General features: G+C 36.7%; 1 protein-coding gene across 1 annotated transcript; it reads left to right on the forward strand.

The window, feature by feature from the left end:
- Window positions 1-25,847, forward strand: bw (brown). The gene is made up of 8 exons (XM_075312276.1): window positions 1-701; window positions 13,876-14,108; window positions 14,174-14,326; window positions 23,120-23,517; window positions 24,495-24,689; window positions 24,747-24,852; window positions 24,912-25,470; window positions 25,537-25,847. The coding sequence occupies exons 1-8, from the start codon at window positions 557-559 to the stop codon at window positions 25,722-25,724; spliced, it is 1,977 nt and encodes a 658-aa protein (XP_075168391.1). The 5' UTR covers window positions 1-556; the 3' UTR covers window positions 25,725-25,847.
- Window positions 25,848-27,496: the final 1,649 nt, after the last annotated feature.

Genomic DNA, 27,496 nt, shown 5'->3' on the forward strand with positions numbered 1-27,496 from the left:
TGAAACTAAACGGTTGATAGCATCGGATACTAAATTCAGGAAAAATATTAAAAGAAAAGATAACTGAAAAGAAAATTAAATAAATCTCTTTGATATGTAACAATAACAACCATGCAGTAGTGAAAAAGTGATCTAGATCTAGAGTGGTTAAACAAACGATAAACCATAGAGGAAGACATAAAAGGTGCACTGTTGTGACATTAGAGAATCACAGAAAAATCAACAAACTAGTGAAGTTCAGTCATTTTAATAGAATAAAATTATAGACAAGCAAACAAATTAGACGGAATGCAACATGTCCTAAACTCAAAACAAGATAAGATATACGTTTTATTATCACGGCCTATAAATGTTTGTGGATTTGAAATCAAATTACAGTTGTAAATGTTTATCCTAAAACCTTTCCCACGGAACTCTACCGAATTAAGTAAAAGTATTCCGAAATTCTTTCATTATTAACTGTTTAAAAATTATTTGGGGTTAAGTTGGTCCGTTTTCTGCATATATTAAAAACTTAAATTTCGGAAAAATTTTCACAATTCAAAATTTCGCCATTATGGATGACATTGGTTCCACATTTAATGCCGGCCTAAGTTTGGAATGGAAGAATTTGAACTATTATGTGCCAGCCAGAGAGGAAAATAACTACAGCTTTTGGCAATCATGTCGAAAACAACGCGAATTGCAAATATTGAATAATGGTAAGTAAATACAAATATATGGAAAAAGTAGGAATGAGGAAAATAGGGTAGATCCTCCCCAATTGATAAGGTTGATTTTTTGCGATTGCGGCAAATGTCATACTAAATTTGAAAATTAACCAAGCATGCTTGCCTTGTAAACAAAGCTTCATGAATTCAATGCCACACTTAAAAAAAGAGGTTCGCAAGTGGCGCGAAATTGTCGTGAATCACGAAATTTTTCGTGAGTCACGCTGATGGCAACGGCGTGAGGGCGTGAGTGTACGTGATTAATAAACCAAAAGTCGTGCGTGAGCGAGAGTCACGAAAATAATTTCTTCGTGAGTGTGCGTGAGTAACGAATTTCGGAAAAATACGCTCACGAAAAAATCCCGCCCACGGATATAAAACGCTTACGAGATGAATTCATTTACAATTTTAGTGACCCCTGGGATGTTAAGAGTTTAATAACGCTCTCGATTTTAATCATACTCATGTTTTCAAACACATCCCTAAGGTAAATTTGTCATAAAATTATTCGTGAGTCACGACATTTTTCGTGAGTCACAATATTTTTCGATATTTCGTGTGTGAGTGTGCGTGAGTCCTACAAAACAATATCGTGCGTGAGTAAGATGAGTAAAATATTAATCATGTGCACACCTCTACACTAAAGCCAATTTAATTCGATGTTGTTCATGAAATTATTATGTTTTGAAAAAGTTTCCTTGACTTTAATAATTTTTTTGTGTACGTTAGTTAAGTGTGCCTCTCACAAAATGGTTTAGAATTTCTTATTTTTTTTTAATTTACCAATGAACTCACGGTTGTCACTCGTGTCAAAAATAATATACCAAAATTTCAAGAAAATGTTACCACAAATCTACCAAATTATAAAATCCCAAATTTTTCAAAATTTTATTTGTCAACATTTCATTTCTATAGAAAATGTTTTCAAAATTTTACAGCTATAGAAAATTTTGTCAAAATTTTATTTCTATAGAAAATTTTGTCAAAACTTTATTTCTATAGAAAATTTTGTCAAAATTTTATTTCTATAGAAAATTTTGTCAAAATTTTATTTGTTTAGAAAATTTTGCCAAATTTTATTTGTATAGAAAATTTTGTCAAAATTTTATTTCTACAGAAAATTTTGTCAAAATTTTATTTCTATAGAAAATTTTGTCAAAATTTTATAGCTATAGAAAATTTTGTCAAAATTTTATAGCTATAGAAAATTTTTTCAAAATTTTATTTCTATAGAAAATTTTGTCAAAACTTTATTTCTATAGAAAATTTTGTCAAAATTTTATTTCTATAGAAAATTTTGCCAAAATTTTGTTTCTATAGAATATTTTGTCAAAATTTTATTTCTATAGAAAAATTTGTCAAAATGTTATTTCTATAGAAAATTTTGACAAAATTTTATTTCTATAGAAAATTTTGTCAAAATTTTATTTCTATAGAAAATTTTGTCAACATTTTATTTCTATAGAAAATTTTGTCAACATTTTATTTTTATAGAAAATTTTGTCAAAATTTAATTAATTTCTATAGAATATATTGTCAAAATTTTATTTCTATAGAAAATTTTGTCAAAATTTTATTTCTATAGAAAATTTTGTCAAAATTTTATTTCTATAGAAAATTTTGTCAAAATTTTATTTCTATAGAAAATTTTGTCAAAATTTTATTTCTAAGAAAATTTTGTCAAAATTTTATTTCAATAGAATATATTGTCAAAATATTCTATAGAAAAATTTGTCAAAATTTTATTTCAATAGAATATATTGTCAAAATATTCTATAGAAAAATTTGTCAAAATTTTATTTCTACAGAAAATTTTGTCAAAATTTTATTTCTACTGAAAATTTTGTCAAAGTTTTATTTCTATAGAAAATTTTGTCAAAATTTTATAGCTATAGAAAATTTTGTCAAAATTTTATAGCTGTAGAAAATTTTTTCAAAATTGTATAGCTATAGAAAATTTTTTCAAAATTTTATTTCTATAGAAGATTTTGTCAAAACTTTATTTCTATAGAAAATTTTGTCAAAATTTTATTTCTATAGAAAATTTTGTCAAGACTTTATATCTATAGAAAATGTTGTCAAGATTTTATTTCTTTTCCAATTGATAATTGTTGATTTTATTTCTATAGAAAATTTTTGCAAAATTTTATTACTATTAAGAATTGAAGTACCTCTTAGTTAGAGAGGAATATTTCGCAAAATCTACCAAAAAATGAAGAATTCTGCCAATCTACAAAAATCTACATTTTTGGTAGAATTCTAATGACATTTTTTAAATTTTGATCCTTAATGTTTTCTGTAAAGTATGCATATTTTTTGACAAGTAAAAAAAAAAACAAGTGTATTTGGCCGTAAGTTCGGTCTGGCCGAATCTAATGTACCCTCCACCATGGATAGCGTACAAATTTCTACGAAATACTGTCATCCACAATCGAATTACTTGGGTTGTGGTATCTTAAAACTTCTAAACATCGTTTTCTAAATTGTGAGTTAGTCCATACATGGTATATATTAGACAAAAAAGGTATGTGTAGGTAAGTCTACAAATAATTACGAATCGATATGGACTTTTGCACGGTACGTAGGGAGCCAGAAGTGAAATATGGGGGTCGCTTATATGGGGGCTATATACAATTATGAACTTGATATGGATTAATTTTTGTGTGATCGGTTTATATGGGGCTATATATAACTATGCACCGATGTGGACCAATTTTTGCATGGTCATTAGAGACCATATACTAACACCATGTACCAAATTTAAGCCGGATCGGATGAAATACCCTTCTCTTATAGGCTCCGAAAGCCAAATCGGGGGATCGGTTTATATGGGGGCTATATATAATTATGGACCGATGTGGACCAATTTTTGCATGGTCATGAGAGACCATATACTAATACCATGTACTAAATTTCAGCCGGATCGGATGAAATTTGCTTCTCTTAGAGGGTCTGCAAGCCAAATTTGGGGGTCCGTTTATATGGGGGCTACACTTAAAAGTGGACCGATATGGCCCATTTGCAATACCATCTGACCTACATCAATAGCAACTACTTGTGCCAAGTTTCAAGTCGATAGCTTGTTTCGTTCGGAAGTTAGCGAGATTTCAACAGACAGACGGACGGACATGCTCAGATCGACTCAGAATTTCACCACGACCCAGAATATTTGTACTTTATGGGGTCTTAGAGCAATATTTCGATGTGTTACAAACGGAATGACAAAGTTAATATACCCCCATGCTATGGTGGAGGGTAGGTTTAGGTTAGTTTAACCTAAACCTAACCTAATGGTGGAGGGTATAAAAATAATTATGTAATACTGGTGAGAGAAGTTCACCACTTGTGGTATCGCAATGGACTGAATATACTAAGTGAGCCTATAATAAAGAGCAGCCACTAAACCTAACGTAAGTTTAGCAGTAAACATCGGGACAATCGGGGCAATTACTCAGGATATGTTAGGCTCACTTACACTATTCAGTTCATTGTGATAGCACAAGTACTTACTTTTTCTCTATCAATGGACGCTGCCCGGTTCTATATTTTAGCTCAAGGACAAAGGACCTCCTTTTTTAATCGGTCGATAGCTCGGTATCCTCAAATGAGTTAGAATGCGAATTTAGAATCATATAGTTGGCAACGCCTGTTTTGCCTCTTTATACCCTTCACCACTACTGTGGTACAGGGTATAATAAGTTTGTGCATTTGTATGTAACGCCAAGAAGGAGTAATCATAGACCAACCTTTTAGTATACGGATCGGCTTAGAATTAAATTCTGAGTCGATTTAGCGATGTCCGTCTGTCTGTCTGTTTGTCTGTCCGTCTGTCTTTCTGTCTGTTGATGTATTTTGGTGTGCAAAGTACAGCTCGCAGTTTTAGTCCGATTGTCCTAAAATTTGGTATAGGGTCCTGTTTCGGCTCAAAGACGATCCCTATTGATTTTGAAAAAAATCGGTTCAGATTTAGATATAGCTGCCATATATATTTTTCACCGATATGGCCATAATTGGCGTGTATAGCAACCGATCTTCCTCAAATTTCGTACATCCGAATATTTTATGTGGCTCGAAAAACGTGCAAAATATCAGCCAAATCGGTTCAGATTTAGATATAGCTCCCATATATAGCTTTCGCCCGATTTAGACTCATTTGCCCACAGAGGCCAATTTTTTGCCCCGATTTAGTTGAAATTTTGCATAGGGAGTAGAATTAGCATTGTTACTATGCGTGCCAAATTTGGTTGAAATCGGTTCAGATTTAGATATAGCTCCCATATATAGCTTTCGCCCGATTTACACTCATATGACCACAGAGGCCAATTTTTTGCTACGATTTAGTTGAAATTTTGCACAGGGAGTAGAATTAGTGTTGTAGCTATGCGTGCCAAATTTGGTTGAAATCGGTTCAGGTTTAGATATAGCTCCCATATATAGCTTGCCATATATAGCTATGCATGCCAAATTTGGTTGAAATCGGTTCAGATTTAGATATAGCTCCCATATATATGTTTTTCCGATTTCGACAAAAATGGTCAAAATACCAACATTTTCCTTGTAAAATCGCCACTGCTTAGTCGAAAAGTTGTAAAATGACTCTAATTTTCCTAAACTTCTAATACATATATATCGAGCTATAAATCATAAAGAAACTTTTTCGAAGTTTCCTTAAAATTGCTTCAGATTTGAACGTTTCCCATATTTTTTACTAACATTGTGTTCCACCCTAGTGCATTAGCCGACATAAATTTTGAGGCTATAGATTTTGTAGAAGTCTATCGAATTCTGTCCAGATCGAGTTATATTTAAATGTATGTATTTGGGACAAGATTTTATTTCTTTTCCAATTGATAATTGTTGATTTTATTTCTATAGAAAATTTTTGCAAAATTTTATTACTATTAAGAATTGAAGTACCTCTTAGTTAGAGAGGAATATTTCGCAAAATCTACCAAAAAATGAAGAATTCTGCCAATCTACAAAAATCTACATTTTTGGTAGAATTCTAATGACATTTTTTAAATTTTGATCCTTAATGTTTTCTGTAAAGTATGCATATTTTTTGACAAGTAAAAAAAAAAAAACAAGTGTATTTGGCCGTAAGTTCGGTCTGGCCGAATCTAATGTACCCTCCACCATGGATAGCGTACAAATTTCTACGAAATACTGTCATCCACAATCGAATTACTTGGGTTGTGGTATCTTAAAACTTCTAAACATCGTTTTCTAAATTGTGAGTTAGTCCATACATGGTATATATTAGACAAAAAAGGTATGTGTAGGTAAGTCTACAAATAATTACGAATCGATATGGACTTTTGCACGGTACGTAGGGAGCCAGAAGTGAAATATGGGGGTCGCTTATATGGGGGCTATATACAATTATGAACTTGATATGGATTAATTTTTGTGTGATCGGTTTATATGGGGCTATATATAACTATGCACCGATGTGGACCAATTTTTGCATGGTCATTAGAGACCATATACTAACACCATGTACCAAATTTAAGCCGGATCGGATGAAATACCCTTCTCTTATAGGCTCCGAAAGCCAAATCGGGGGATCGGTTTATATGGGGGCTATATATAATTATGGACCGATGTGGACCAATTTTTGCATGGTCATGAGAGACCATATACTAATACCATGTACTAAATTTCAGCCGGATCGGATGAAATTTGCTTCTCTTAGAGGGTCTGCAAGCCAAATTTGGGGGTCCGTTTATATGGGGGCTACACTTAAAAGTGGACCGATATGGCCCATTTGCAATACCATCTGACCTACATCAATAGCAACTACTTGTGCCAAGTTTCAAGTCGATAGCTTGTTTCGTTCGGAAGTTAGCGAGATTTCAACAGACAGACGGACGGACATGCTCAGATCGACTCAGAATTTCACCACGACCCAGAATATTTATACTTTATGGGGTCTTAGAGCAATATTTCGATGTGTTACAAACGGAATGACAAAGTTAATATACCCCCATGCTATGGTGGAGGGTAGGTTTAGGTTAGTTTAACCTAAACCTAACCTAATGGTGGAGGGTATAAAAATAATTATGTAATACTGGTGAGAGAAGTTCACCACTTGTGGTATCGCAATGGACTGAATATACTAAGTGAGCCTATAATAAAGAGCAGCCACTAAACCTAACGTAAGTTTAGCAGTAAACATCGGGACAATCGGGGCAATTACTCAGGATATGTTAGGCTCACTTACACTATTCAGTTCATTGTGATAGCACAAGTACTTACTTTTTCTCTATCAATGGACGCTGCCCGGTTCTATATTTTAGCTCAAGGACAAAGGACCTCCTTTTTTAATCGGTCGATAGCTCGGTATCCTCAAATGAGTTAGAATGCGAATTTAGAATCATATAGTTGGCAACGCCTGTTTTGCCTCTTTATACCCTTCACCACTACTGTGGTACAGGGTATAATAAGTTTGTGCATTTGTATGTAACGCCAAGAAGGAGTAATCATAGACCAACCTTTTAGTATACGGATCGGCTTAGAAATAAATTCTGAGTCGATTTAGCGATGTCCGTCTGTCTGTCTGTTTGTCTGTCCGTCTGTCTTTCTGTCTGTTGATGTATTTTGGTGTGCAAAGTACAGCTCGCAGTTTTAGTCCGATTGTCCTAAAATTTGGTATAGGGTCCTGTTTCGGCTCAAAGACGATCCCTATTGATTTTGAAAAAAATCGGTTCAGATTTAGATATAGCTGCCATATATATTTTTCACCGATATGGCCATAATTGGCGTGTATAGCAACCGATCTTCCTCAAATTTCGTACATCCGAATATTTTATGTGGCTCGAAAAACGTGCAAAATATCAGCCAAATCGGTTCAGATTTAGATATAGCTCCCATATATAGCTTTCGCCCGATTTAGACACATTTGCCCACAGAGGCCAATTTTTTGCCCCGATTTAGTTGAAATTTTGCATAGGGAGTAGAATTAGCATTGTTACTATGCGTGCCAAATTTGGTTGAAATCGGTTCAGATTTAGATATAGCTCCCATATATAGCTTTCGCCCGATTTACACTCATATGACCACAGAGGCCAATTTTTTGCTACGATTTAGTTGAAATTTTGCACAGGGAGTAGAATTAGTGTTGTAGCTATGCGTGCCAAATTTGGTTGAAATCGGTTCAGGTTTAGATATAGCTCCCATATATAGCTTGCCATATATAGCTATGCATGCCAAATTTGGTTGAAATCGGTTCAGATTTAGATATAGCTCCCATATATATGTTTTTCCGATTTCGACAAAAATGGTCAAAATACCAACATTTTCCTTGTAAAATCGCCACTGCTTAGTCGAAAAGTTGTAAAATGACTCTAATTTTCCTAAACTTCTAATACATATATATCGAGCTATAAATCATAAAGAAACTTTTTCGAAGTTTCCTTAAAATTGCTTCAGATTTGAACGTTTCCCATATTTTTTACTAACATTGTGTTCCACCCTAGTGCATTAGCCGACATAAATTTTGAGGCTATAGATTTTGTAGAAGTCTATCGAATTCTGTCCAGATCGAGTTATATTTAAATGTATGTATTTGGGACAAACCTTTATATATAGCACCCAACACATTTGACAGATGTGATATGGTATCGAAAATTTAGATCTATAAAGTGGTGCAGGGTATAATATAGTCGGCCCCGCCCGACTTTAGACTTTCCTTACTTGTTTTTTATTTGTTTTTTTTTTTTTTTTTTTTAATAATCGATTTCCCTTCTATTTGTAACATTTTTACAATTCACCGGAAAGAGTCACCTATAGAGGAGGTTTGCTCTAAACATAAGTAGATAGACTCCGATGATTTGATGCACTCCTATGATTTCGTAAACACCGTCTATCAGATATGTATTCGCGTTAGCACGTTGTTCTATTTATCTATTTAGTTACTGTGAATGCGACAGAAAATCGTCGGTAGTTGTGGTTGAAGTAAACCGCATATGTTTAACGAGGCTGATCTGATAATTAATTTCTATTTCATATAGATTTTATTTTTCGGAAAAAATTGGACATGTTGCAATTCTAAGTGGTACACAACCATTTATTTGCCAGTTTTCTTCCAAGAAATCAGGAAAACCAACCGGCAAAGACGGATGACAACTACAATGCGAGCTCTCACAAATCGGCTCAAACAACTGCATTTTTGTGCAATTTGATTGAGTCATCATCCGTATAGTACTGACTTAGCACCGAATTATTCCTGTACGAAAAAATAAAATGAGAGGTCAACATTTTTCATCACCTGAAGAAGATTTTGGAGATTCCTCAATCAGAGTGGCAAAAGTGCTCCGAAAATTAGTTCAAACGAATATATGGATCTTAATGAGAAATATTTTGAAAAACTATAAGCGATTTTCGATGATTAATATTTATTTGTACACAAATTGATGGCAGATACTCTCCCATGTAGATCGGTTCATATGGCATGTTTCTGCATATGGAGACCACAAGCAAAGAAAAAAAAAACGTTTGGAAACGTGTACCGAAAACGTTTTTCTTTTGTTAGAGTTTTTTGAATTGCTTCGAAAATTTTAAACTTTTATCACCAAAAAAATTCGTTTCTTACAAAATTTTTATTTTTTCAATAAAAAAAAAAAATATTTTTGAACCATTAACACTGTCCATTTTGTTTATATCAAGCACTGTTCTTTCGTGACTTTAAGTCTTTAATAAGACACATTTTACAGTTCACAGTAAAAATTTAATATGGTAGTCTGTAATGTTGGACATCTTTTCGGAATCTTCCGAACATATCTGGAATAATATATGTAAAAAAAAGCTTTTTGGAGTTCGGTCGAAGCAGGGATCGAACCCACGACCCTTGGCATACAAGGCGGACGTAGCTACCACTGCTCCACGGTGCCCAACTAAATGTATGTTTCTGTGAAATAAAGTTTGTTTAATCAGCTCGTGGGCGCCGCAAGCTATGCTATATAAATATAATTTATATGGATAATTATCTATTGATGACAATAACAGCAACATAACTCAGTGGGTAGTGTGTTGGCTTATAAATTGCATGGTCCGCGGTTCGATTCTCCGTCCAGGCGAAAGGTTACATTTAAAAAAATTATAATATCAAATAATTTCTTCTACATTGTTTGTATTAAAGAAAAAGGTGCTAAGAACTACAAAAACTCGTGGAAGTGAGAAAGATGTGAGGGAATATGCAATTAGCCAGAAAAGATTGTTTGATTTGATTTTTGAGTTAGTCTTTATGAAATTATTTTTACATCGTGGAAAAGAATAAACGTTTATCACAACAAGAATTTAGTTTTCTTCCAAATAAATTTCCTTACTGCGAAAAGCAAATGAGAAACGAACTTTGTTTGTCTAAAATTTCGTTTGGAAGGAAAGAATTATTTTTTTGTGTGTACATCAAATTCTGGATATATAACAACATGTTTTGTTTGAGTTTTAAAAGAATCAAAGATGCTGATATCGCTTCTGAATATCGTCGTACTCCTGCAGCTTTCGCAATGGCAAATAACTCCGCCTGAAAAATGCTGCATCCGCCATCCTTTTTATATGAATCTCTAATCCCTAACTCTTTGCAGTAAATACCACTGCCAGTGCCTTGAACCATTTATCCGTGTTAATATTCAGGTCTCCAAAATGTATGCGTCCCTCTTCCCAATCCCTTTACTTGGTATAATCGATTTCAACTTGCCCTAATATACATGCTGAGTCGCCACAAAATCTGTCCTAATATCTTGCCCAAGGAGGAGTTCTATCACCTCTTCTTTGGAATGTTGCTATAAATAACCTTCTGGTTACTCTAGAAAAAGAAAGGATAAAAGTGGTGGCATACGCAGATGATGTGGCTCTGGCAGTCAGGGGAAAATTCCCATCCACAATCAGAGTTATTATTCAGAGGGCCCTCCGGTTGACTGAGAAATGGGCGAAAGACAATGGTCTTGGGGTAAATCCTGCAAACACAGAATTAGTTATGTACTGCAAAGATCGCAAAACTCCCACGGTTAGGCCTATTTCCTTATGGGGTATTGAAATTCCCTTTGGTGAGTGTGCAAAATACCTTGGCGTTATTTCGAACAGGAAGCTGAACTTTAAGCTTAATATTGAAGAAAGGGCGAGGAAAGCAACTGTAGCTTTGTACTCGTGCAAAAAGGCAATAGGAAAACGGTGGGGCCTAAAACCAAAAATTGTGCATTGGCTATACACGGCAGTGGTTAGACCTATAATGCTATATGGTGTTGTAGTCTGGTGGCCGGCACTTCAGAAACCGACTTGTTTAGATAAAGTTCAGCGTATGGCGTGTTTGTGTATTTCAGGCGCATTCAGCAAGACAGGAACAAATTCCCTTAATGGCATGCTGCATCTATTGCCTTTAGACATTTTTGCCAAACAGTCAGCTGCAATAACGGCTGTGCGGTTGCGCGAACTATCGCTGTGGTCGGAAAAAGGTTACGGTCGCAGTTCGGTCCTCAAAATAATGCCAGATGTGACTAACGTAGTGGATTACACTTTGGCGAGTCCACTTTTCGACAAAAAGTTTGAGACTCTAATCCCCAACAGTGAGGCGTGGTGCACACAGACCCCGGGGAATAAAGAATATGTAGATTTCTACACTGATGGCTCCAAATTGGATGGACAAGTGGCGTTCGGATTATATTCTAATGATCTGGAACTTCGAATAGCGAAAATATTACCTAATCACTGTAGTGTTTTTCAGGCTGAAATATTAGCAATAAGAGAGGTGGCGAATTGGCTGAGAAGTAATGTTCCAAAAAATGTGGGCATTAATATATACTCAGACAGTCAACCTGCAATAAAATTCTTGGACTCTGTGTTCCTCAACTCGAAAACGGCCATCGACTGCCGCAAATGTCTCAATGAGATGGCTGAGCAGTACAATATTCACCTAATATGGGCGCCTGGCCATAGGAACATACCGGGGAACTGCGAAGCGGATGAGTTGGCAAGGCTAGGGACTACCTTACATATTCCAGGGGAACCAGAATTTGTTGGTATGCCCCTAGCTACCTGCAAGCTCATGCTGCGTGAGAAGGCTGTTATGATGGCAAATGTTCGATGGGAGAATTGCAAGGGTTGTAACGACACCAAGCAAATATGGCCCCATTTCAACTTAAACCGCACACTAGATATGCTAATGTTCTCGAGACGTCAGATATCACTCCTGATATCTGCTATAACGGGTCGATGCCTGATAGGCGATTTTGCAAACACTATTGGCGCGAAGTATAATGACTATTGTATGAGCTGTCATGATGCGGAGGAAAAAGAATCAATTAAACACCTCTTGTGTGAGTGTCCTGCATTTTATGTAAAGCGCAAGCAACTTTTAGGAGCATATACCTTCAGATTACTGGCGGATCTGGAAAACGTTAACTTAAGCAGTCTGCTAATATTTTTGGAACAATCTGGTTGGTTCAGCGAAGAAAAATAATCGAGAAGGTTCAGCGGTTAAAACTAGAAGTGTTCCTATGTAATAGGTACTTTTAGTTAATGTGGTATCACAATGGACTGAATAGTCTAAGTGAGCCTGAATTTTAATCGGGCTGCCACTTTAACCTTTTGCCCGAGCAAATCCAGGCTCTTCAGTCTCATGAGTATCACCTCCGTTGTTTTCCTGATATGCAGATAAAGTGGGCAGAATCCCATCAGTACCTCTAGAGCTGCGGTGGCCGTTGTTTTCATTGCACCCGTCATATAAATAAGGACCGTCCTGTTTATCCTGTTGAACTTTTGTATATGATTTCGATGGTTCGTCATCGTCCACCTGACATAACACCCATAGATACACCCTCAAAATAATAGCTTCTGTAACATATACCCCAAACTGCATATATGCTTCGAGCATATATATTTTCAGGATTGGTCCAAACAAAATATTTTTGGTATTGTTCAAATATATTATGTTTCACCTTAGGGCATACACTGCTAGTAAAAAATTTAATGAAATTTTCTTTGTGTGGATATATTTTTAAGGCGCCAGTTGGTTACTTCCATTATTTTACTTGCAGAATACTCTCTAGGTATCTCTTTCTAAACACATATATGTTTATAGGCTATTTCCAAATTAATATATGTTTGCATCTAAGAATATTATAGTTACAAACATTTTATGTCCCAAACATAATATGTTCTAACATATTAACATATATGTCCCAAACATGCTAGTTATGCTAGTTTATGAACATTAAATGCTTGCACTCAAAAATATTGTGTTAAAAAATTTGAGTTCCAAACATATAATTTTTACACCCAAACATATCTATATATATCTATATATCTGCTGTAAACAGCCTGTGAAAGTGAGAGGGCTTCATTCCCGAACGTCTCCCCAGCAGCTTTTGGCACGCACACAGTGCAGCGTAGGTCTTCTTTACTAGGTTGCTCAGAACGATAGTCATTTTTCGTGGTATGTTGTCGTTTTCAATTATTCTCCAATACTGTAGGTTCTACGAATCATCATGCCTCCTCGTTTACATCATATTTTCATTTACATGTACTCGTACTAATCGAGCGGAAAATATATGGTATGTATTGTTGATTGAAACTTTCAGCAGATTCGAGGTATTATATTCTCACCTACTAAAATTCATAGTAACTTGCCGGTCCAGACTGGGTTACAATGTGTATGCGGCTGTTGCATATTTTCTTGTCGCCAAACGATTGTGACACACCACGAATTATCAGAGATGCGAGATAGAGATCGAGCTGTGTGTGTGTTTGGTATTAGATAACCAACAATGTTGGTTATCTCAGTCAATATCAAATGGAATAAACATAAACATGAAGATCATTTCGGAAGAATATATAGCAGTGAATAATAAATAATACAACGTGTATTATATCATATGATATATGGTCTTGAAAGTGTTTCCTAAGAGGATCTATAAAAAGATTCTGTCTATCTTCCCGTGTATTATCGTAGAGACCTTTGTGGTTTTGAGAGATAATTGCATCAAACCAATATGTGGGCGATGTGCTACTACACTTTTTTTCCTCGATATCTTCTCACTTTACCGTAACCATGTTTTATTAATGGTTTTCCTGTGTACTCCGATTAATGCAATAGATGATTGTTTGTCTGGAATTAAATGAATTGCTAAACGATGGAACGATTGATTTTCTCATTAAATATATCTTTCAGTGAGTGGTCATATGAGAACTGGTGACCTAGTGGCTATATTGGGATGTAGTGGCGCTGGCAAAACCACACTTTTGGCGGCTATATCACAACGTCTAAGGGGAAATCTTACTGGAGAGGTAGAGGTAAACGGTGTGGCCATGACTCGTTCCGAGATGATAAGGATTTCGAGTTTTCTACCACAGTTCGAAATTAATGTTCAAACTTTTACGGCCTATGAGCATTTGTATTTTATGGTTTGTATGGAAAACTTTATTCGGGAGAGGACCTTTTACTAATATCTATTATATGTTTTTTGTAGTCCCACTTTAAAATGCATCGAAAAACTTCCCGGGCAGAGAAACGTCTAAGAGTTGATGATCTCCTGTTGGCCGTGGGCCTAAGGAATGTGGCGCACACACGTATTCAACAATTATCTGGTGGCGAACGCAAAAGACTTAGTTTAGCTGAAGAGGTAAGGTATGGGGTGATATTTGACCCTACTAAAAAGCAAGTATATCAGACCATAATTTCGGCGAGGTCGAAGACGCTCATCCAAAATGTAATTACTTGGGTTGTGGTAACACTTGCCTTGGCAAGGTATCTTAAAACTTCTAATCATTGTCTTCTAAATTGTCGTTGCTTTAAAATTCATTTCCAATTGTTTAAATAAAATTTTTAGGTAACTTTTCAAAAATATCCACAAGGAAAATGTGGATATTTTTCCCAATTTGCCGAAATCGCAACAACATATATATGGGCGCTATATCTAAATCTGAACCGATTTCAATCAAATTTTGCATACATAGCTACAATGTTAATTCAATTTTTTGTGCAAAATGCCACTTAAATCGGATTACAAATTTGACCTCTGGGGTCAGATGAGTGTAAATCGGACGAAAGATATACATGTGAGCAATATGTAAATCTGAACCGATTTCATCCAATATTGGCATGTATATCGAGCACGTTAATTCTACTCCCAGTACAATTTTTAAAGCATATCAGAGCAAAACGCTGGCTTCTGGGGCCATATAAGTGCATATCGGGAGAAAGATATATATGAGAGCTATATCTAAATCTGAACCGATTTCAACCAACCTTGGCATGCCCAGCTATAATATTAATTCTACTCGCTGTGCAAAATTTCACTTAAATCGAATTACAAATTTGACCACTGGGGTCAAATGAGTCTAAATCGGACGAACGATATATATGGAAGCTATATCTAAATCTGAACCGATTTCAACTAAAATCGGCATGTACATCAAAACTTTGACTTCTGGGGCCATATAAGTGCATATCGGGAGAAAGATAGATATGGGAGCTATGTCTTAATCTGAACCGATTTCAACCAATTCCGCACACTTTACGACACTATCACCTGCAGTCCTTGTGCAAAATGTAAAGCAAATCAGGCTTAAATCCAGGCTTCTGGGGCCATATTAGTAGATATCGGGCGACAGATATATATGGGAGCTATATCTAAAACTGAATCGATTTCTTCGAAAATAGGGTTCTATTCTGAGCGAAAACACATACTTGTGCCTAATTTTAAGTCGATTGGACTTAAATTTCGACCTAGACTTTGATTACAAAAATGTGTTCACGGACAGACGAACATGGCTAGATCGACTCAGGGGCCGGCCCTGAGCAATATTGCCAAAGACACCATATGTCTATCTCGTCTCCTTATGAGTGTTGCAAACATATGCACTAACTTAACAGGTTGGCTGATAAGTCCCCGGTCTAACAAAGAAAAACACATTTTTTTTTGTCAAAATTCGTTTTTATTATTCAACATAGTTCCCTTCAAGAGCGATACAACGATTATAACGACCTTCCAATTTTTTTATACCATTTTGGTAGTACTCCTTCGGTTTTGCCTCAAAATAGGCCTCCGTTTCGGCGATCACCTCTTCATTGCAGCCAAATTTTTTCCCTGCGAGCATCCTTTTGAGGTCTGAGAACAAGCAAAATTCGCTGGGGGCTAGATCTGGAGAATACGGTGGGTGGGGAAGCAATTCGAAGCCCAATTCATGAATTTTTGCCATCGTTCTCAATGACTTGTGGCACGGTGCGTTGTCTTGGTGGAACAACACTTTTTATACCCTTCACCACTACTGTGGTACAGGGTATAATAAGTTTGTGCATTTGTATGTAACGCCAAGAAGGAGTAATCATAGACCAACCATTTAGTATACGGATCGGCTTAGAATTAAATTCTGAGTCGATTTTGCGATGTCCGTCTGTCTGTCTGTCCGTCTGTCTGTCTGTCTGTTGATGTATTTTTGTGTGCAAAGTACAGCTCGCAGTTTTAGTCCGATTGTCCTAATATTTGGTATAGCGTCCTGTTTCGGCTCAAAGACGATCGGTTCAGATTTAGATATAGCTGCCATATATATTTTTCACCGATCTGGTCATAATTGGCGTGTATATCAACCGATCTTCCTCAAATTCCGCACATCCGAATATTTTATGGGTCTCGAAAAACTTGCAACATATCAGCCAAATCGGTTAAGATTTAGATATAGCTCCCATATATAACTTTCGACCGATTTACACTCATTTGCCCACAGAGGCCAATTTTTAACTCCGATTTGGTTGAAATTTTGCACAGGGAGTAGAATTAGCATTGTAACAATGCGTGCCAAATTTGGTTGAAATCGGTTCAGATTTGGATATATCTCCCATATATAGCTTTCACCCGATTTACACTCATATGACCACAGAGGCCAATTTTTAACTCCGATTTAGTTGAAATTTTACACAGGGAGTAGAATTAGCATTGTTACTATGCGTGCCAAATTTGGTTGAAATCGGTTCAGATTTGGATATATCTCCCATATATAGCTTTCGCCCGATTTACATTCATATGACCACAGAGACAAATTTTTAACTCCGATTTAGTTGAAATTTTGCACAGGGAGTAGAATTAGCATTGTTACTATGCGTGCCAAATTTGGGTGAAATCGGTTCCGATTTGGATATATCTCCCATATATAGCTTTCGCCCGATTTACACTCATTTGTCCACAGAGGCCAATTTTTTGCTGCGATTTAGTTGAAATTTTGCACAGGGAGTACACTTAGCATTGTAGCTATGCGTGCCAAATTTGGTTGAAATCGGTTCAGATTTAGATATATCTCCCATATATAGCTTTCGCCTGATTTACACTCATATGACCATAGAGGTCAATTTTTAACTCCGATTTAGTTGAAATTTTGCACAGAGAGTAGAATTAGCATTGTGGCTATGCGTGCCATATTTGGTTGAAATCGGTTCAGATTTAGATATAGCTCCCATATATATGTTTTTTCTGATTTCGACAAAAATGGTCAAAATACCAACAATTTCCTTGTAAAATCGCCACTGCTTAGTCGAAAAGTTGTAAAAATGACTCTCATTTTCCTAAACTTCTAATACATATATATCGAGCGATAAATCATAAATAAACTTTTGCAAAGTTTCCTTAAAATTGCTTCAGATTTAAATGTATCCCTTATTTTTTTACTAACATTGTGTTCCACCCTAGTGCATTAGCCGACTTAAATTTTGAGTCTATAGATTTTGTAGAAGTCTATCTAATTCGGTCCAGATCGAGTGATATTTAAATGTATGTATTTGGGACAAACCTTTATATATAGCCCCCAACACATTTGACGGATGTGATATGGTATCGAAAATTTAGATCTACAAAGTGGTGCAGGGTATAATATAGTCGGCCCCGCCCGACTTTAGACTTTCCTTACTTGTTTCTTCTTCATATGGGGCCGTTTTGCCGCGATTTCGACCTTCAAATGCTCCAATAACGCCATATAATAGTCACTGTTGATGGTTTTTCCCTTCTTAAGATAATCGATAAAAATTATTCCATGCGCATCCCATCAAACAGAGGCCATTACTTTGCCAGCGGACTTTTGAGTCTTTCCACGCTTCGGAGACGGTTCACCGGTCGCTGTCCACTCAGCCGACTGTCGATTGGAATCAGGAGTGTAGTGATAGAGCCATGTTTCATCCATTGTCACATATCGACGGAAAAACTCGGGTGTATTACGAGTTAACAGCTGCAAACACCGCTCAGAATCATCAACACGTTGTTGTTTTTGGTCAAATGTGAGCTCGCGCGGCACCCATTTTGCATAGAGCTTCCGCATATCCAAATATTGATGAATGATATGACCAACACGTTCCTTTGATATCTTTAAGGCCTCTGCTATCTCGATCAACTTCATTTTACGGTCATTCAAAACCATTTTGTGGATTTTTTGATGTTTTCGTCGGTAACCACCTCTTTCCGGCGTCCACCGCGTTCACTGTCCTCCGTGCTCATTTCACCATTTTGCATAGCAATCAATTATTGTTGATTTCCCTGGGGCAGAGTCCGGAAACTTATTATCAAGCCAAGTTTTTGCTTCCACCGTATTTTTTCCCTTCAGAAAACAGTATTTTATCAAAACACGAAATTCCTTTTTTCCACTTTTTCACAATAACAAAAGTTTCTTCACAAAAGACGCCTTATCTCACAAACTAATTGACTTACAGACGTCAAATTTTGACACGAATCATTTGATGGTTGGTACTATATAAAAATAATATGCATTTAATACTAGCGACGCCATCTATGTGTCAGACCGGGGACTTATCAGCCAACCTATTCCACAGTGTGGCGCAGGGTATAAAGAGTTTTCTGCAACATTTTAAAAACCCAAAGGTAAAAAGCCTGAGCCTTCTAAGAATTTAGTCGGGCGGAACAGCCTTAAATGGTTTTAAATTAAAGGGAATTTCACATAGATTGAGAATATCACAAATTTTTCACTTCCGGCTCTGTGTATTTCTTTTAAATTAGCAAACTGTTTTTGTGCTATTCTTCCATTACACAGTTTTTAGTAGCAGGGTTGCCAAGCGCAATGCAGCTTAAACAATAGTTCAAGATTAGTTACAGAAAGACACGATCGTTAGTGCAAACAACTTTTTTGGTAAACAGAATTAACAATGAGATTATCGTGAAGAAATACAGAATCCCACGACAGTTCTTGATCGGTGAATAAAGAGGACTCTATGAATAACTATGAACCGATGCGAATCGATTTTCGCTCTGTAATTAGAGAGCCACAAGGATTGGATGAAATTTGTTCTTCCATGATCGGTTCATATGGGCGTTATACGTAAAAGTGAACCGAAGTATCGTTGATTTGGTCAACAAAGTAAAGCGGAAATTTTATTAGGAGCTTTCTAGGAGTTGACAATGGAGCAATTGTACACCCCCGGTAGCCAGGGAGCCACCGTGGTGCAGACTTGCATACACACGACGGGTTCAAACCCAGTTTCTACCAAACACCAAAAAGTTTTTCAAGGGTGAATTATCCCACCTCAGTAATGCTGGTGATATTTCTGAGTGTTTCAAAGCTTCTCTAAGTGGTTTCACTGCAATGTGGAACACCGTTCGGACTCGGCTATAAAAAGGAGGTCCCTTGTCATTGAGCCTAACATATGGATTGTATAGTCAAAGTGAGCCTGATATATCGGGCTACCATTATATCTACCTACACCCTATTGTTTATTGCTTGGTTGGGCTTTCGCCGAGATTTCAAATTTTTTTTTTTTATGGTCGGAATCCAAAGTAGGCTATAGCGAACGCAAAGTGATCGAAATGGTGAGGTGTAAACTTTTCCCTTTAGATAGATCCAAGTGGGCTATTGCAAACTTAAAATTATAAAGATGGGCGGCCCTTGGTCGGGCTCTTATAGATACAGTCCAAAGTGGGCTAACGCAATTGAAAATTCATATAATTGCTTAGCTAACGCGTACCAATAGTTGGGGTTCATTTTCATACAGTCGTTTAAATCAAAAGTGAAACACAACCGTAATTTAGCTTTCGGTTCGATTTGCATGCTTCAGTTACAACTGTTGGGGCTCATTTTCATTATGAAGTGTCGCCCTAATGACCTGGAACTTCGATAAGCAAAAAGATTTTTCAGACTGAAATATTATACAAAAAAAGAGGTGGCGAATTGAAAAGTAATGTTCCAACAATTTTGGGCATTAATATATACTCAGACAGACAACCTGCAATAAAATACTTGGACTCTGTGTTCCTTAACTCGAAAACGGCCGCAAATCTCTCAACGAGATGGCTGTGCAGTACAATATTCACGTAATATGGGTGCCTGGTCACGGGAATATACAGGAGAACTGCGAAGCGGATGAGTTAGCAAGGCTAGGAACTATCTTAGGTATTCTAGTGGAACTGGAATCTATTGGCATGCCTCTAGCTTCCTGCAAGCTCTAACTCCGTGAGAAGGCTGTCATGATGGCAAATGTTCGATGGGAGAATTGCAAGGGTTGTAACGACACCAAGCAAATATGGCCCCATTTAAACTTAAACCGCACACTACACAAAAAAAAATTTCACGAAAATAAAAATTTAATTGAATCAACAAATTTTTTAATTGAAACAAAAATTAATAGTATCAATTAATTTTTTTATTGGATCAATTAATTTTTTAATTGACCTTCAATTAATTTTTTAATTGATACCATCATTTCTGTGATTGAAGACATTTCAATTAAAAAATTAATTGGATCAATAAATTTCTTGATTGAATCAGAAAATTTTTTTTGTGTGTAGATATGCTAGTGTTCTCAAGACGTCAGATATCACTCCTGATATCTGCTATAACGGGTCGCTACCTGATAGGCGATTTAGCAAAAACTATTGGCGCGAAGTATAATGACTGTCATGATGACGAAGAAAAGGAATCAATTAAACACCTCTTGTGTGAGTGTCCTGCATTTTGTGTAAGGCGTAAGCGAATTTTAGGGACATGTAGCTTTAGATTACTGGCGGACCTGAAAAACGTTAACTTAAACGTTAACTTAAGTCTGCTAATATTGTTAGAACAATCTGGTTGGTTCAACAGAAGAAAATAATGGAGTAGGTTCAGCGGTAAAAAAAAACAAGAAGAAGACCCTATATGTAATAGGTACTTTTAGTTAATGTCACTTTAACCTAACCTAACCGAAGTATCGCCCCACCTTTGAGCCTTTTCTTATTTATTTGGCTTTTGGAGCTTATTTTCCTGGGGACATTTTCATACCGAAGTGGCTTTGCGGTATTTTGGTTCATTCTCGGTGAAGTGTCAACTTGAGATGATTGAAACTTTGGAAATGAAACTAGGAACCGCCCTTTTTAAACCATTCTTGGTTGGCGCTTGCTGAGTCCAGTTGGAACGTCCATGGTCTGCGGACGAAATTGTTGTCTGTCGACCCCACGGTCGATGAATACGAAAGAGGCCATTACAGCGGCCCACACCTTTAGGTTATGATAGGTTAGGTAGCAGCCCGATGTATCAGACTCACTTAGACTACTCAGTCCATTGTGATACCACATTGGTGAACTTCTCTCTTATCACTGAGTGCTGCCCGATTCCATGTTAAGCTCAATGACAAGGGACCTCCTTTTTATAGCCGAGTCCGAACGGCGTTCCACATTCCAGTGAAACCACTTAGAGAAGCTTTGAAACCCTCAGAAATGTCACCAGCATTACTGAGGTGGGATAATCCACCGCTGAAAAACTTTATGGTGTTCGGTCGTAGCAGGAATCGAACCCACGACCTTGTGTATGCAAGGCGGGCATGCCATTGCACCACGGTGGCTCCCAAATACGTGAATTAAGTACTCCTGGTTTCAAACTATTGCAGTATACTGGTAATGATGTAAATCGAGCCTTCTATTTGCAACACTGTCGTTGCCAGTTTAGAATTAGCCAAATGCAAATATTGGGTAACTTCGGTCTACATAGGACATGATAGTTGAGGAGTCATTGAAAACAAAGAAGTGGTAGCATTAATACAAGAGGAGAGTCACTCCTAGAGTTTATTTTGCGTACTAATTTGGTAGTTTGCAATGAGGGAGATGCCCCAAACTTTGTCACTAAAAACAGGCAAGAGGTTTTGGACGTTACCTTGGCCTCGCAAGAACTGAATGAAATGATATCTGATTGGCAGGTTTTAAGTGAACGTATCTTCTCAGATCATCGCTACATCAGTTTCAAATTAGATGTTCATACCACCAAGACCCTATTTCCGCCAAATGTTAGGAAAGCTGATTGGAATAGGTATAGGGAATCGTTCAATATGATGATACTGGAAATACTAGAGACAAATATGAGCACTGTGCAAGATATCGAACACGCAGTGGAGAGGATTACTAAGGCCTTCAACATTTCACTGAAAGCTGCATGCCCTAGAGGGAAGCCAAGAGGAAAAAATCGACCACCATGGTGGTCTACGGAGTTAAGTAATATGAGGAAATCCTGCAGGAAGCTCTTTAACAAAGCACAGTCCACCAGAGCTCCTGAGGATTGGGACGCTTACAAGAAGAATCTGAAAGAATACAAGCGAGAACTGAGAAAGGCTCAGCATAACTCTTGGAATGATTACTGCAGCAGTATTGAAAATACGTCCGAGTCTTTCAGACTACGGAAGGTACTAGCATCCACTAACTCCACTCCAGGTTTCATTAAAACATCGGAGGGCAATTGGACAACGTCCAGTGAGGAGACACACATTTTCCTGAATATCAGACGGTCTGAGCTCCTGGCAGTGTCACAGGGGCTCAGCGGTCGTTTCATATCGAGGAAATTGTATCGGAATCTAGAATAAAATGTTCGTTAAATAGCTTTGGACCATTCAAATCCCCCGGACCTGATGGAATTACTCCGGCGGAGTTACAAGCAGTGACTGATAGAATCATCCCCTCGTTGTCGGCGATATATATAGGATGTATCAACTTAGCATATGTCCCAGGAAAGTGGAGGGAAACAAATGTCGTTTTCATACCTAAAGCGGGAAAAGCCTCTCACACGAGTGCGAAGGATTTCCGACCAATCAGCTTATTCTCATTCCTACTTAAGACTCTGGAGAGGATGATAGATATTTATCTTAGAACTAGCGTCGATTCAAGTTCGCTCTCGAAACGGCAGCATGCATACTCGAGTTATAAATTACTGGCGGACCTGGAGAACGTTAACTTAAGCAGTCTGCTAATGTTTTTGGAACAATCTGGTTGGTTCAACAGAAGAAAAAATCGAGATGGTTCAGCGGTTAAAACTAGAAGTGCCCATATGTAATAGGTACTTTTAGTTAATGTGGTATCACAATGGACTGAATAGTCTTAGTGAGCCTGAATCTTAATCGGGCCGCCACTTTAACCAAACCTAACCTAACCTATATAGTTAATATATCCATTTTATATTCCTCTTAGCTTATCACTGATCCCCCATTTATATTTTGTGATGAACCCACCACCGGACTGGATAGTTATAATGCCTACACTGTGATAAAAACATTGCGCCATCTGTGTACACGCCATCGAATATTGGATAAGTCGCTAACTTCATTGTATGGTGAAGATTCATTTTCTTCATCCAGTGGTGAATGCAGTCCTAGTAGATCGATAGAAATGGAGATTTTCGATTCGGATTTACCCAGTCTTAAGGCCTTGAATAATAGTCCAAATGGTCGATTTAAGAAAGCAATAATCTGTTCTATTCATCAACCTACCTCGGATATATTTCAATTATTTACTCATATCATACTCATGGATGGAGGAAATCTAATCTACCAAGGCCGCGTGGATGAAGCGATAGAATTTTTTAGCAAGTAAGTTTATTTTTTACATTCACAAAATTTAGAGTGAAGGAAGAGCAGTTTGTTGGTATTATACCGCTTGGAAAAATACACATAAGGAATGAAATTCCTTTTGGGAATTATATGGCCATTGCCATCGATCCAAGGGTGCACAAAATGGGTCATTCACAATAAAATGCAAAACATGGGGGACAACCTTTAAAAAGTATGACATTTAGTGGTGAGTTACGATAAATTATATGAGTGAAGCGAATTTGTTGCACTCGTGAGTATGTGTTTTTAAAAGGTTTACGTGCATAAGTACGGATTTTCATTTCGTGAGTATAGGTGAGTACTACCAAAAATATCGTGCCATTCTTGTCCAGAGATAGCGAGCGAACCGACATATTCGCATGGCTAAAAATGGGAGCCACCGTGGTGCAATGGTTAGCATGCCCGCTTTGCATACACAAGGTCTTGGGTTCGATTCCTACTTCGAACGAACACCAAAAAGTTGTTCAGAGGTGGATTATCCCACCTCAGTAATGCTGGTGACATTTCTGAGGGTTTCAAAGCTTCTCTAAGTGGTTTCACTGGAATGTGGAGCGCCGTTCGGACTCGGCTATAAAAAGGAGGTCCCTTGTCATTGAGCTTAACATGGAATCGGGCAGCACTCAGTTATAAGAGAGAAGTTCACCACTGTGGTATCACAATGGACTGAATAGTCTAAGTGAGTCTGATACATCGGGCTGCCACATAACCTAACCTAATCTAACCTAGTCGGAGATCGATATTTCGATGTGTTGCAAACGGAACGACAAACTTGTTACTAAGTAATTATCTTAGTGTGCCACCTTTTTTAGCGAATGAAACGTTTTATGCCACTGTTTAGACATTCTCAACGGAATGCTGAAGCTAAGTAAATACCCTTGTGAGGTTGAGTTTTGCTCTTTCTTCGCTCGAACAATATTACTTTAGGGATATATTCTAGTTTATTCCTTTTTTTTCAGATTAGGATACTCCATACCACAAAATTGCAATCCTGCCGATTTTTATTTGAAAACCATATCCGATAGTCATACAAAGCGGAAAGATGGGGCTTCGGTTAAGTCCAAATATACTGTTCATACTATGGGACGATATAACAACAGTTGGTTATTGCCAAAACCCTACAGTGGAGAATATTTGACCAGCATGAAAGAGTTGTAAGTGAATTATCTGAATGTAAAAAATTTTATGATCTCCCATTGTTTCATTTCCAGCAAAAAGATTTGGTGGCCATTTCAAGTGTATTACCTGTTGATGCGTTTCGTTATCGACGATTCGCGTAACATAAGAGAGGGGATTATATCTACAGGACTCTTTATGGTAAAAAATGGCTATAGATTAGGGGAATCTCTTCAATGTTCATGAGTCTTCTCTTACAGATCACTTCGGTAACTTTGGCAATTATGTATTCGGGTGTGGCCGATATGTCTCAGACTTCAATACAGGATATAGGAGGTTCTATGTTTATGCTAAGCAGTGAAATGATTTTCACTTTTTCCTATGGTGTTACCTATGTGTTTCCAGCTGCCCTACCCATTTTACGGCGGGAGGTGGGTGAGGGCACATACAGTTTATCTGCCTATTATGTTGCTGTTGTCTTGTCCTTTATACCCATGGCATTTTTCAAGAGCTATCTATTCTTTTCGGTTTTCTATGGCTTTGTATACTATCAACGAGGTTTCGTGCTTTTCCTTACCATGGGCTTAAGTTTGAGTTTATCTGCTGTGGCTGCTACAGGATATGGTCTTTTCTTGTCGACCCTCTTTGAGACAGAGAAAATGGCTTCGGAATGTGCTGCTCCATTTGATTTGTTATTTTTGATATTTGGTGGAGCCTATTATAATGTGGACTCAATACCTTTGCTGAAATATATATCGTTGTTCTTCTACTCCAATGAATCGCTCATGTATAGCTTTTGGATTGATGTGGAAGGAATAGGTGAGTTGACACTTGGTTGGTAACATATGTGATTGAAATTTCAAACTAATCTTTCCATTGTTTCAGAATGCCCGAAAACTCAGGGTCATCCTTGTATACAGAATGGTCTGGAAGTTCTCAATCGTGGATCATTTCGTACTGCTGATGACACATTTTGGATGGATTGTTTAGGCCTGGTATTTGTAGCGATATTGTTCCACATACTTGCATTTTGTTTTATAAAGAAGTATATACGGCGTTCTGGTTATTATTGAGTTACGTTTGGATCTACTGACACAGATTTTTGGTAAAAACGTCTAAATGATTTGTTAGATTTTATTTTTTGATACATTTGATTGCATTCATAATTTGTTAATAAAATTTGTTGAACTATGAAAGATTTTCTAGAGTTTTTTTGGAAGTTATTGTCTCACTCCATCCCAAAAAATAGTTTGATTAGATCTAAAGATTTTGAACTAAACTCACGAGATTTCTCAATTTTATAAATACAAGCTTAATTCGTTTTTAAAATGATTTATTTAGCTATCACTACTTTCTGTTCTGTAATAAAAAGAAAGTAAAAGCAATTCAAAGATTTCTTAAATTATTTTAAAATTTTACCTTTGACCCGTACCGAATATCGAATCACGGACCATTCATTTTGTAAACGAAAACACTATCTACTGGATCATTAAGCTCTTATATTCATCAACACACATATATTGTTATAGTCATCAGCACTCAGATTTATTTATAGACCATACTGCAGCACACACAAGCACATTTAGAACAAGTATATACGGCCGTAAGTTCGGCCAGGCCGAAGCTTATGTACCCTCCACCATGGATTGCGTAGAAACTTCTACTGAAGACTGTCATCCACAATCGAATTACTTGGGTTGCGGTAACACTTCCTAACACCGTAATATATACCAAATAGTCCATATATTAAACTAAACAAGTATGTACGGCCGTAAGTTCGGCCAGGCCGAAGCTTATGTACCCTCCACCATGGATTGCGTAGAAACTTCTACTGAAGACTGTCATCCACAATCGAATTACTTGGGTTGCGGTAACTTTTGCCGATGACAAGGTATCTTAAAACTTCCTAATACCGTAATATATACCACGTAGTCCATACGTGGTATATATTAAACTTAAAATGGCCGATTAAATACGTATATAATTAAGTTTGAAAAATTTTTCTATAGAAATAAAATTTTGACAAAATAAAATTTTGACAACATTATCTATAGAAGTAAAATTTGGACAAAATTTTCTATAGAAATACGATTTTACCAAATTTTCTATAGAAATAACATTTTGACAAAATCTTCTATAGAAATAAAATTTTGACAACATTTTCAAACGATTTAAAATTTTGACACCATTTTCTACAGAAATAAAATTTTGCCAAAATTTTCTATAGAAATAAAATTTGACAAAATTTTCTATATTAATAAAATTTCGACAAAATTTTCTATAGAAATAACATTTTTACAAAATTTTCTATAGAAATAAAATTTTGCTAGATTATTTTTGCTCGAGTGGCAAGCATGATTATGGACCGATATGGACCAATTTTTGTGTGATTGGGGCTCGGCTATATATAACTATAGACCGATATGGACCAATTTTGGCATGGTTATTAGCGGCCATATATTAACACCACGTTGCGAATTTCAACCGGATCGGATGAATTTTGCTCGTCCAAGTGGCTCCGGAGTTCAAATCTGGGTATCGGTTTATATAGGGGCTATATATAATTATGGACTGATATGGACCAATTTTTGAATGGTTCTTAGAGACTATATACTAATACCATCTACCACATTTCAGCCGGATCGGATGAAATTTGGTTCTCATAGAGGATCCGCAAACCAAATCTGGGAATCGGTTTATATGGGGGCTATATATAATTATGGACCGATATGGACCAATTTTTGCATGGTTGTTAGAGACCATATACTAATACCATGTACCAAATTTCCGCCTTATCGGATGAAATTTGCTTCTCTTTGAGGCTCCGCAGGCCAAATCTGGGGAT

Source organism: Haematobia irritans, chromosome 5, assembly GCF_050003625.1.
Source record: "Haematobia irritans isolate KBUSLIRL chromosome 5, ASM5000362v1, whole genome shotgun sequence".
In the NCBI taxonomy this organism is placed as follows: domain Eukaryota; kingdom Metazoa; phylum Arthropoda; class Insecta; order Diptera; family Muscidae; genus Haematobia; species Haematobia irritans.